Below are 12805 nucleotides of genomic sequence, written 5' to 3'. Positions count from 1 at the left end.
TTCTCAGTAGATGACCTTGACAGAAAAAAGTAGAAACTATCACATGGGCACTCCCCATCTTCTTCCTATAATCTTATAATCCTACCTTCACCTGTACCCATCCTGTCTTCTCTCTCTCCTACATCAGTGAAGGAGCAGTCCTTCCTTCTAACTAGGGCCAAATTCTTTTCCTGTGCTTTGTATCTCTTCTGCCCTGCTTTCTCAGAACTCCTTCTTGTAGACTGCACAGTCTGGTTTCATCTGTGTATCTTTTTCAATTTTTCCCTCTGAACAGGGTCCTTCACAATGTTTTTTAAACATTCTCAACCTTTTTTTTTTCCCCATTAAAAAACAAAGGGGGCACCTGGGTGGCTCAGTTGGTTGGGCGTTGGACTTCAGCTCAGGTCATGATCTCACTGAGTCTGGGTAGAAGCCCTGCATTGAGCTCTGTGCTGACAAGCTCAGAGCCTGGAGTCTGCTTCAGATTCTGTCTCTCCCTCTCTCTCTGCCTCTCCCCAACTTGCACTCTGTCTCTGTCAAAAATAAACATTTAAAACAACAACGACGACGACGACAACAACAACAACAACAACAAAACCTTCCTGGATCCTAATTTCCTTTCTAGTTACTCATCTAACTGCCTCCATTTTCCTTCCTTCCACTCACTGTTCAGCCATTTGGGTCCCACGTTATCATACCCCTGAAGGAGCTCTGATGGAGATCCTGGGTGTCTCACTAGTGAAGCATTGGTGTCAACAAACCCAACATTTTTCAGTCATCTTGTTGACTTTTCACCAACAATTGACACAATAGATCATTCTCTCCTTGAAATGCTGTTTTGTCCCAGGTTCCATAACAATACTTCTCCACTTTTTTTTTTATACTTCTGGCTAGTATATCCTCCTTCCAAGTATATCCTCCTCTACCCAGGCATTAAACCCAAACGTCTCAATACTAAGCCTTCTCTCTTCTTCCCACTTGGTATCACTCCTGAATATTCTTGTCCATGCCTAAGACTTTACCACCACCTCACGTCAACAACTCCAGCCTTGATCGTGCGTCTGAGCTCAGGCTACTATCAATTTTTATTGGAAGTCTCAGAGGTATACCTCAAATTCAATATGTATGTAACTGAACTCATGGTTTCCCCCTCAAAACTTAGCTTTTTCCAGGGGTTCTATATATCTAGGCATTTCCCTAATGTCTTGCCTCTACTCTCTCGAATCCATCACCAGATTCTTTTTATATTAAATCCGTCTACTTCTCTCCAACTCCACTTTTAGTCGTCTTGTCTAAGCTACCATATTTTCTCCCCTGTATTACTGTAAAACTTCTTAATCATCTACTTCAATCCACTCCCAATCCTTTCTTCTTACAGCAAAATAATCTTATAAAATGCATGTTTGATCATATAAGCCCCCTGTTAAAGAGCCTTCAGTGACTTTTAAAGACTGAAGTCTTTAATAGGGCCAGGTCCTTGCAGAATCTAGCAGCTATCTAACTTCACCCTCACCTGATACCATGTCCCCATCCCACCTTCCGCCACACGGGCCTTCTAGGTTTCTCCCCACACAGAGCCTTTGCATGTGCTGTAACCTATGCTTGGAGCACCTCCCTCCCCCAACCATCCACTTGGTCTCATTCACACCTACCTGTCCTTTAGATTACAGCTCTCTTTAATGTCTCTGGTAGGATTCTCTTTAATGTCTCTGATAGGATTCCCTCTTTTAATCTCTCACTGCCATCATCATCATAGCTAATAGTCATGTTTAATACAAATTGGACACTGATCTAAGGGCTCTACCAATAAGAATTTATTTATCATAACAACTCCATTGAATGCACGTGGAAACTGAGGCATCACATACTTTCATATACCACAACTGTTATTTTCCTTACATGCAAAATGGAACAATAGTACTTTCTTCCCAGGGTGGTTGAGAAAATTAAATGAGTCTATAAAAGACTCAGAACAGTGCCAGCCACATAATAAATGTCCAGTAGATGTTAGCAATTGTTATTGTTGTAATCTTACATTTACTGCCTGATTATCTGATTAGACTCTGTTTCTGTCCTGTAAGTACTTTGAACATTGGTTCTTCTTTTTTGCTATTATATCCTTTATGCCTACCCAGGGCAGTGGCACACAGTGAATGTTCAATGAACATTTCTCGAATGAATGAATAATTAATTCATGTCCAACTGCACAGGATTGTTAGAAGGCTAAAAGAAATGTGTGTTAGGTACTTTTAAAAACTACATAGGGACATAGAGATGTTAAACATTTAAAGGGTAAACTGTGATGCTAATGTAAGCATGACCAGAATCTTAGGAGGAAAAAAAAAAAAAAACTAATATGGGTTAGATTTATCAGAGAAGGGATTCATAGATGTATAGAATTTGGATGGATGAAGTGGACCTCAAGATATGTAAAGGATTGTTGAGAGTACGTGGAGATATATAGGGAAGTAGTTGGTATGTGATGAACAGTAACAGGAAATCTAGTTACAGATTTGGCTGAGACATATCACAGAGGGACTTCACAGGCAGATAAAGGAGTCTGGACCTGGCATGAAAGAGAAAAGGGAGAGTCTTGAGCAGGAGCATTTCAGGAAGATTCCTTCATCCAACTACTAGTGAGCCAGGAACTCTTCTTCATGCTGTAGATTCAATGGTGACCCAAACAAACTTTGGATGGTGAAGGGATTTGACCAGGTGATTTCTGAGATCCCATAAGTTTTATCATTTTGTGATTTGAATAATAATTATCTTCCAGCAAACTCATCACCAGCTCCAACTTAAATGGGATCTGTAGTTAAGAACATTAATTATGTTCATGTAGTTTATTCAGAAGGAAGGGGGAAACATTTCATAAACACACGCTGTGGTCAGTTCATTTTCCAGCAGCCTGTCTTTGATTACCACTGAATCCATAAAGGCAATTTAAATTTGACTTCTGTACCAGAGAATCTCCTTTTTTCTCCTTGGGCGTACTTTACTTTGGGGAAGGGGAATTGCCCAATTTTATTTTCCAAATGGTATTTGAACACTAAAAATGCTCAGTAAACATTATAAATCCATGGGACCATCTCTGGAAAAGAAATCTTGGCTGTATGACCACATACCTATTGCAATACACAATAACTATTTTTAACAGTTTCTCATACCACTCACTAGGGGCTATTCATATGGAAGCCTAAAATTAAAAATAATTAAAAATAAAAGTAAAAGCAGCTGGCTCATGATGATTTTGTCAAGGAAACTTCAAATATACAAAACGCAGATGGTTAGTATAGAATATCACAGAAAATGTCACTGAATAATCCTGGCCATTGAGAATTTCTGCGCACTTTCACTCCATAAAGTTTATTTCAAACTAGACTTCATTCACCATGAAGAATTATGCACGGCACACTTGAACTAAACATCTGGAAAGTAAGTTGGAATATGATTTGAAAATTCTAATAACAAGTAATATTCTAACTTTACTGAATTCAATTACTACACAGCCTGGGAATTCATTTCAAGACCTGTGAAAAATCCCCCCTTTAAAAAAAGAATTAGAAATCAATGAACAGAAGGAAATTTGGGAAATTTGGAAATATGTGGAAAATAAACACTCTCAAATAACCAGTGTGTCATGGAAGAAATTATAAGGTAAATTAGCAAACACCTTAAGATGAATGAAAATAGACAACATACAAAAATGTACAGGATGCAGTTAAAATAGTGCTTAAAGAGAAATGAAAGAAATAGGGGTGCCTGGGTGGCTCAGTCGGTTGAGCATCCGACTTCGGCTCAGGTCATGATCTCTGCATCAGACTCTGTGCTGACAGCTCAGAGCATGGAGCCTGCTTTGGATTCTGTGTCTCCCTCTCTCTCTGCCCCTCCCCTGCTTGCACCCTGTCTCTCTGTCCCTCAAAAATAAATATTAAAAAAAAAGAGATGCCTGGGTGGCTCAGTCGGTTGAGCGTCCGACTTCAGCCCGGGTCACGATCTCGCGGTCTGTGAGTTCGAGCCCCGCGTCAGGCTCTGGGCTGATGGCTCAGGGCCTGGAGCCTGCTTCCGATTCTGTGTCTCCCTCTCTCTCTGCCCCTCCCCTGTTCATGCTCTGTCTGTCTCTGTCTCAAGAATAAATAAACGTTAAAAAAAAAAATTAAAAAAAAAAAGAGAAATGAAAAGCTGTAAACATCTATATCAAAAAGAAAGATCTCAAATACGTAACAGGCTTCCAACTTAAAAAAATTAGAAAAAGACTAAACCCAAAGCAAGCAGAAGGAAGTAAATTATAGAGACCACAGAAAAAATAAATGAAAAAGAGAAGAAAAACAATAAACAAAACCAAATGTTGGTTCTTTGAAAATATCAACAAAATTGACAAATCTTTATCTAGACCAAGAAAAAAAAAAGAGATGGAAAATCCAAATTACTAGAATTAAGAATGAAAGAGCTGATATTACTACCAACAGAAAGAAAAAAATTATAAGGGAGTATTATCAAAATGCCAACAACTTGAATAACCTAGGTGAATTCCTTGAAGCACACAAACTACCAAAACTGAATCAAAAAGAAACAGAACATCTGAATAAAACTGTAACATGTGAAGACATTAAAGCAGTAATCAAAACTTTCCTACAAAGAAAAGCCTAGGCGAGGTGATGTCCCTAGTAAATTCTACCAAAAGTTTATTTAAAAAAAAAAAAAAAAAAAAAAGCTTTATCTTCTTTTTTTTTTTTTTTAAAGTAAACTCTACCCCTCAACGTGGGCTTAAACTCATGACCCTGAGAGCAAGAGTCCCATGCTCTACTGACTAAGCCGGCCAGGTGCACCACTACCAAATGTTTCAAAAAGATTAAGGCTAATCCTTCACAGACTCTTCCCACAAATAAGAGAATGGACTTCCTGGCTCCTTTTATGAGGCCCTGATCCCAAACCAGACAAAGATATCCTAAGAAAACCAAAGACCAGGGTCGCCTGGGTGGCTTTGTAGGTTAAGTGTTCGACTTTTGATTTTGGCTCAGGTCATGATGTCACAGTTGTGAGATCAAGCCCGCTGCTATCACTGTGGCTACTAAGGGCTCTGAGCTGGGCCTGGAACCAGCTTAAGATTCTTTTGGGGTGCCTGGGTGGCTCAGCTGACTCCGGCTCAGGTCATGATCCCATGGCTTGTGAGTTCGAGCCCCACGTCAGGCTCTGCTGACAGCTCAGAGCCTGGAGCCTGCTTCAGATTCTATGTCTCCCTCTCTTTCTGCCCCTCCCCTGCTCCTGCACTCTCTCTCTCAAAAATAAATAAAAACATTAAAAACATTAAAAAAAAAAAGATTCTCTCTCTCCTACTCCCTCTCCCCTTCCCCCAGCTTGCTAGCACACACACCCTTTATCTTAAAAAAAAAAAAAATACTAGCAAGGTGAATCCAGCAATGAATATAAAGGATTAAATATGATGACCAAATAGGGAATGGAAGATTGGTTTAACAAAATCAATCAACATAATGTAGCAAAGGACAAAACCATATGATCATCTCAATGAACAAAGAAAAAGCATTTGACAAAATCTAACACCCTTTCATGATAAAAAAAAAACATTCTACAATTTGGAATAAAAAGGAACTCCTGCAACCTGATAAGGGAATCACGTGACACCTACAGCTAACATAGTATTTGGGGGTGACTAAAAGATGAAATCTTTCACCCTAATATCAGGAGTAAGACAAGATGTCCGTTATTACTACTTCTATTCAACATTGTATAGAGGTTCTGGCCAAGTCAGTTGGGTAAGAAAAAGAAATAAAAGGCATCTGGATTTCTAGGAGTCTATAAGATGATCTTGTATATAAAAAATTTGAGAAACATACACAAAACTTTAGAGCTAATAAATTGGTTAAGCAGGTTTGAATGATACAAGGTCAATATATAAAAACCTATTGCATTTCTAATTTTTTTTTACATTTTTATTTATTTTTGAGAGAGAGAGAGAGAAAGAGAGAGAGAGAGACAGCACACTTGGGGGAGGGGCAAAGAGAGAATGAGACACACAATCCAAAACAGGCTCTAGGCTCTGGGCTGTCAGCACAGAGCCCCACCTGGGGCTCAGGCTCACAAACCATGAGATCATGACCTGAACCGAAGTCAGACGCTTAACCGACTGAGCCACCCAGGCACCCCTTGCATTTCTGTACACTAGCAATTTGATGAGGAAAGAACAGTCTTTTTAGAAAAATGGTGGTAGGACAACTGGATGTTCGCATGCAAAAGAACAAACGTAGACCCTGACCTCACACTGTATGAACAAAAATGAACTTAAAATGGATCATAGACTTAAATGTAAGAACAAAAACTATAAAACAATATTCTCTGATTCTATATATCTTGTTGGAGGAATTTGATTTAAATAGATTTTTTTTTCAAAATGAAAATTGACTGCTGTCTATTTGAAATGACCAATAAATAACATCCTTTAAAATTTGAAAGTCAAATTATATGTATAGTTAAGACGTTGATCTTTGTCTGAGTTAATATCTCTTATCTATGAGTAGCAGTTTATCTTACTTTAGAGTTGAAAATGTTTTTTAAATGGTTACTTATTTAGAGAGAGCATGCATGTACATGCGTGTGAATGGCCGGGGGTGGGGGGGGGAGCTGAAGGAGAGAGAGAGAGCAAGAGAGAGTGAGAGAGAATACCAAGCAGGCTCCACTCTCAGTGCAGAGCCCGGCCCTGGGCTTGATCTCAGGAATCATGAGATCATGACCTGAGCCAAAATCAAGAGTTGGACGCTTAACCAGCTGAGCCACCCTGATGCCCCTAGAATTAAAAATGTTTTAAGTGAAACATTTCTGAGGGTGGTAGATTCCATATGTAGCTCTTAATATGCTAAAATTTAGTAAATGTGTGAGAAGGGTCTTAGTATTTTCTTAGTTGTTTTTTTTTAACAATTTCCTTTTTTAAATTTTTTACATAATCTTTACACCCAATGTGGGGCTTGAACTTAACCCCAAGATCAAGAGTTGTATGCTCCACTCATTGAGCCATCCAGATTACCCCTAAACAATTTCTAATGTTTGAGCATTTCCTTAGTATCTAGTCAGTTTTTAAAGATTCTTTACTCCTTCTTCAGTGATAATCAGGACCAAACAAAATAGAAATCAAAGAACAAATGAATTTCTGGGAACTCTATGTTTGATCAATATTCAACCCATGGTGGAGCAAAGAGTAAGGGTTCCCATGTTAAGTAATTCCCATATCTAGATTTTTTCAGAATGAATTTTCAAAACAGCATTTTTCTAGAATGAAATTCAAAACAGTGTCAATACACAGGCGTTTCTGAGCCTAGGTAAGAAAAATAAGAATTTTTCACTCTTCTTCCTTTTTCTCTGCGCATTCTATGCAGTGGTTAGATTATTCAAGAGTCCAATTTCATTTGCTATTTTTGAGCTAAGTACACTGGACTTTTCACAATGAATGCCTATATCAGAAAGGCCAAGCTCATATGGTCACTGAAGTTGATTAAGTGTTATATAGTTACGTATGATATTATTAGTTTGCAATAAATGACACAAGAGACTATGTTAAATTCTTAATAAAAGCAAATAGATATTGTGGGGCTTGATCTTTTGAAGCTGGGCTGTATTATAGGTAGAACTGCCAGATTTAACAAAAGATACAGGATGCTCCAATTCTATTTGAATTTCAGATAAACAATGAATAATTTAGTATGAGTGTATCCTAAAAATTGCATAGGAAAAACATATGCTAAGAAAATATTCATTGTTTATCTGAATTCATATTGAACTGGGCATCCTGCATTTTATCTGGCAACCCCAATTATGGGAAAACAGGGAGAGAGATTTTATGCATTCTCCTTACAAAAGGCTGCCCAGACTAGCAGTAGGAAATAAACAGACTGAGTGGTCCTACATTTCTGTCCTGGTTGGTCACTGAACAGTTAAGGAAGTTTCTAGCAAAGTCCTAGAATTGGGCTGGCTTGTGATCAGATTCTGGTCTATTTTTAGGCTGTGGTAAATGGGACAGTTATTCCAGGGATTGGGGAAAAGCAAGTCACATTTAAAGTTGTGGAGAGGAGATATATGCCTAAGAGGGGAGAGGAGAGTGTGTCATATATCGCCACAGTAAAGACCGCTTCAACCACATCATTACTGTGTCCATCTCCTCCATCCCAAGCAAATAAGGTAGGTATAAATGATGTCTCATTAATCTGGAAGGTGCCAGATGACTCCTGCTTTTGAAACTGTGGATTGAATATGCCAGGCAAAGGAACAGTGAGATGGGAAACTGGCCTTGAAATCATCTCCACTGCAATGAAGCATAGATATCTTAAACTCAATCCTTCCAAAACTGAAGTCATTACCTTCCCCTCCAGATTCTTCCTCACTTCCTAGGTTCATTCAAATATTCAACAAATATTCAAGCGGCCACTAAGTGCCAGCACGTGCTGGCTCTGGACACACACGGGTAAGCAGACAGACATGGTTCCTGCTCTCAGCTTACAGCAGAGTTGGGGATGCTCTGCTAAAATCACACAAATACATGTTTAATTACGTTATGATATTGCTATGAAGAAAAGATAGTGGGTGCTAAAAAATCATTAATCAAGCTGGTATACATACTGTTACTGATCTTTATGGGGCTATTATAATGCATAAACACTATGAAGCATCCGGAGAACAAAACTTTTTAAAACAGAAAGCACTAAACATTGTCCTGTTTAGGAAAATCATATTCCATTAGAACCATGATTTCTGAAATCTGGTGAATTTCTAAGTTCAGCAACATTTGTTAAAACGTTGACCTTTAACTTACTCGCATATTTGTTATTGGTGTAATTACCTATTGCAAAAAATAGAAGTAGGTGATTTTGCTTGATTGGGTGTCCTCTTCCATGTTCAGTCCACCTTTCATGGCTGCGTGCGCTCAACCGCCCATGCGCTATCTCTGATACAGAGGATGGAATTCCTGCTAAATTGGAAGGGCGAAAAGGACACCTGCCTATTTTAGTAGCTCACCATGGTTTATTTTAACGACAGGGGATAGGTTCTAGGAAAAGTACAATACACTGACAGGGGGATTTTACTGTATCTGGTAGAATTCCAAAGCACTTAACACTCAGTCTCCTCACTGGGGTCAACGCGCGGAGGGAGGCTCCCCGCCTGCTGAAGTGCAGCTACTTCTGGCCTGGAACGTAGCTGCTGGTTAACAGCTGTACAGCCTCAGAGCTCTACGCTCAAGACCTTGAAGAGGAGCTCACTGCACCCAATTAAATAACGGATGTTGCTATTTTCGAATAATGCTTCTTGCATCTTGCGAATGTACCTGGAACTCATGGACAGTACTTTGTGTCTCAGAGCTTCTCAACTCAGTTTGGGCGATTTTCACCCCATGTATTAGGCCCCGCCCCCCTTTCCCATATACCACTCTATTATTATCTATTATTATCTACCAGACCGATAGCCTTTTTACTGAATGGCTGAGGGAAGGGAGAACTGCACTGGGGTGGGGGTGGGCAGTGTTAAAAATTTACTTGGTGGGGGAGGGACGGGTGCACTCACAAAACCCCCAAGCGGCCTTACCCCAAGTGTCCAGTCCTAACTCCTGGTTCCCTTCCCTTGGACAGGGTTCGGGCGGCCCGAGGATGAGACGAACCGAGGGAGGGCGACCAGAGCCTGTCCTCCACCCGTCTGCCACTCCGGGCTGCATTTTCCCCACCGGAAAAAAAGAGCGGGCAGCCGACCTCGTCCCGGAGCCGGGCCCGCCGGCGGCGAAGGAGTGCCGGCCACCGGGGGAGGAAGGCGAGCCCGCAGCCCCGCGGCCGCTCCGTTTGTTACGCGCCCTCAACTTCACAGAGGGCGGCCGCTCAGGGGGCGCAGCGCGGGGAGGAGCTGGGGCGGGAAAGCCGCGCCGCCGCCCGCGGTCTCCAGGCCAGCCGCCCGCGTTCTTCCGGCCAGCAGCCCGCGGCGGGGGAGGGGCAGCCGCCACCCGCGTTCTCCCGGCACCGGCCGCCGGCGGAAGGGCCGCGCGGCGCGGAAGCGCGGCCGCAGCTGAGGATCAGCTGCTGGAGGAGGCGGAGAAGGAGAGGGAGGAGCCTAGGGGGGGAAAGGGAGGGAGGGGACCCTCTGGAAGCCGCGAACGCCACCGAGTGTCTGCACACCTCGCTCCGTCTGCCATGGCTGGTTAAAGAACCATCCGGATCGCAGCGCGGGGGGAGGGCTGGGAGGGGGGAGAGCGGCGGCCGCGCGTGAGGCCGAGGGAGGGGCGGCGGCGCGAGCGGCGGCGGCGGCGGCGGTTCCAGCATGAAGAGGAGAGCTGGCCTGGGGGGCAGCATGAGGTCAGTGGTGGGCTTCTTGTCCCAGCGGGGCTTGCATGGGGACCCCCTGCTCACTCAGGACTTTCAGAGGAGACGCCTGCGGGGCTGCAGAAACCTCTACAAGAAGGACCTCCTCGGCCACTTCGGCTGTGTCAATGCCATTGAATTCTCCAACAATGGAGGCCAGTGGCTGGTCTCAGGTAAATCAACCCCCTTCCCCGCCCCGCGCCTCCCGGCCCCTCTCCACCCTCCCCTTTCGCTCTCCCTCGCTACCCTCCTTCTGCCCTCCGTCCCCACCCCCTCCCTCCTCAACCCCCCTTCTGCGGTGGGAAGGTTTGGTGTCAAATTCAAACCCTTGCAGGGGGAGGGTGGGGAGGGAGAGGATGTCTTCTGTAAAAAAGACCTAAAATGGTTGACAGGTCCTTAATTCGCTTTATCCCAAGTGTAAAGTGGTCTCTCCTGATGACTGCCCTGGAAGCGTGGGTCGGGGAGGGGGCGAGACTACCGCCTGACAAAGTTTGATGGGAAACTCTTCCTCGGTGTACTTTAAAAGGTGCGGGGGGCATTTTGGGGATTCGGAGGGGGAGGAGGCCGAGGCGCGCCGAAGGCCAGGGGGAGCTCGAGTCCCCGGCGCCGGCGTCCGGGAGAAGGGGCCTGGGGGCCAGGGGGCCGGGCGGTGACAGGGCTGGCCGCCCAGGGGTCGCGGGCCGCGACTCGAGGGCTGGCTGGGTGAGCGAGGAGAGGAGCCGGGAGGGCGGGTGGCTGTTGGCCGCCCCCTCGACGCCCTGAGGGGCCCGGCCCCATCTCCCTCCGCTGTGGTGGCCTCTTCCGCGTCGTGTTTTTCTTATGGTGTGGGCAGTGCCAAGGACTCTGGAGGCTGAGGGGCACCCGCCTGAACTTGAATGCGCAACTTGTGAGGCTGGGGGTGGTGGGTGGGCGACCCTGGGAGACTTGTTGGCTGCAGCCCCGCGCCCGCACCCCCTTTGCCCGCGGCTACCGTTGCAGGTGGTCTCCGCACCTCCTCTCTCCCGCCCAGCTGGGCTGGGCTGCCCCCGGGCTCCCCCTCCGGTATGGGGAAAGTGGCGAAATCGAGGCCGGGGCTCCGGCCGGGCGGTGTAGGCCTCGCTCTCCCGGGGCTCCTAGCGACAGGCAGCTGAATCGATAGCCTATTGCTCCCGGGGAGGCCCGGGCCGGGCGGGCCGCGGCGACAGCTGCCCCGGGGGAGGTGCGCCTGCTGCCCGCGGGGGAGTTCGCCGCCGCCGCCGCCCTCCTTCGGGGGGTCTCGGGGCCTAGGCGGGTGAGTGGGGATGGGTCCGCTGCGGGGAGAGGGGGGGGGCTCCCCGAAAGCGGGCGAAGACGGCGGACCTGGCGTTCCGCTCGCCTTCTCCCCTACTCCGTCCCTTTTCCTGCGTTGAGAGGGAGGAAGCGGGAGCCCCGCGCTGGACGTGGCGCTTCGCTTCACCCAGGCCGGTCCCCGAATGGTTTTCTAATTTACGTCAGTGGGCAGCTGGCCAGAAACTTCTGGGATCATAGCAAAGCATCCGTCGTCTTCGCGAGTAACAGTCGGAAGTGACACAGGCGTGCAGTCCAATTTAGGGGTAGCAGAGAGAAGACTCGTGTGATCATTTTCGCGATAAACCTTCTGGGGTTTCTCCAGAACTGACTTGACTTTTCCACCCCAGATCGTTTTCTCTTTGACTAGGTAGAGTTTAACCCTAGATCATCCCTTGAAGAAACCTGATATTCCACTTCAAGGCATACCCCAAACAAAAGCTTCCTTCCCCGATACTGCCAAAAATTCCAAGGGCAAAAGTGGGGAAGATCTCTAAAGAGCTCACAGGGTTGGTTTTTTTTTTTTTTTTTCCCTCCTGTATTCGTTATATTCTAGTCCCCTTTTCAGACTGATGTTTTCCAACAGAGATGTTCCCAGACACAAGTAAACTCTCCCTCCTGGGTGAGGGAATTTTGGGGGTACTCTTTTATAGGCCCAACTAATCATGGTAATTAAGTCGTGAGTACAGTCCTACGTTGCCCAGCTTAACACTGTTAAAAAATAAGATCTATTAAGATATAATTCACATGCTATCAATTCACACATTTTAACACTTTTTTAAAAACACTAAAATGTTGCCTCCATTCTCAAGGAGTTATCCTTGTGCAGGACCTTCCCCTATGTCTTAAATGAACCCTATTTTCTCTAGTCTTGGCCAGTTTGTTTCCCTTATCTTAATTTTAGTATGTAGAAGAGGAGAGTCCTTCCCACAGAGCAGGCTATGGCAAACCTCCTGGTTTAGGCATTTATTTCCTTATTTTTCTAGGCCTGAGTCGCCCATCTCCATCAGTGCTTTCTGGGTTTCAGTCTTCTTTGCCCCTTACTCCTCCTCCCTTCCCCTCACACTTCCTCTAGCTCAGTCCTTCCTGTTTCCTTTTTATCTACTCTTGTCCTCCTTCCTAGTCCTTGCAGCAGGCTCCCCGCTACCCACCCCCCCTCCAAGTTTAGCTCAGAT

At 44.9% G+C, this 12805-nt stretch overlaps 1 protein-coding gene and 1 long non-coding RNA gene across 5 annotated transcripts in view; one reads left to right on the top strand and one right to left on the bottom strand.

Annotated features, from left to right (window-relative positions):
- Window positions 1–1712: 1712 nt before the first annotated feature.
- On the bottom strand, window positions 1713–9886 carry LOC115516609. Its single transcript, XR_003969603.1, has 3 exons — window positions 9565–9886; window positions 8825–8953; window positions 1713–2788 (listed from the first exon to the last, which is right to left on the bottom strand). It is a non-coding gene; the product is annotated as an uncharacterized LOC115516609 (long non-coding RNA).
- Window positions 9887–10233: 347 nt separating this feature from the next.
- Window positions 10234–12805, top strand: part of DCAF5 (DDB1 and CUL4 associated factor 5) — a 108730-nt gene continuing 106158 nt past the window's right edge. The window contains exon 1 of one of the 4 annotated variants that reach the window (XM_030319405.1): window positions 10234–10319. Coding sequence is in view for 2 of the 4 variants with exons in the window: in XM_030319404.1 (XP_030175264.1) it covers window positions 10285–10498 (214 nt within the window). In the remaining 2 variants the exon portion in view is untranslated. Of the gene's footprint in view, window positions 10499–11533; window positions 11596–12805 lie in introns of those variants that run through there. The other 3 variants (XM_030319404.1, XM_030319403.1, XM_030319406.1) reach the window with 3 other exon arrangements.

Source organism: Lynx canadensis, chromosome B3, assembly GCF_007474595.2.
Source record: "Lynx canadensis isolate LIC74 chromosome B3, mLynCan4.pri.v2, whole genome shotgun sequence".
In the NCBI taxonomy this organism is placed as follows: domain Eukaryota; kingdom Metazoa; phylum Chordata; class Mammalia; order Carnivora; family Felidae; genus Lynx; species Lynx canadensis.
This window is presented reverse-complemented; position numbering and strand designations above follow the sequence as displayed.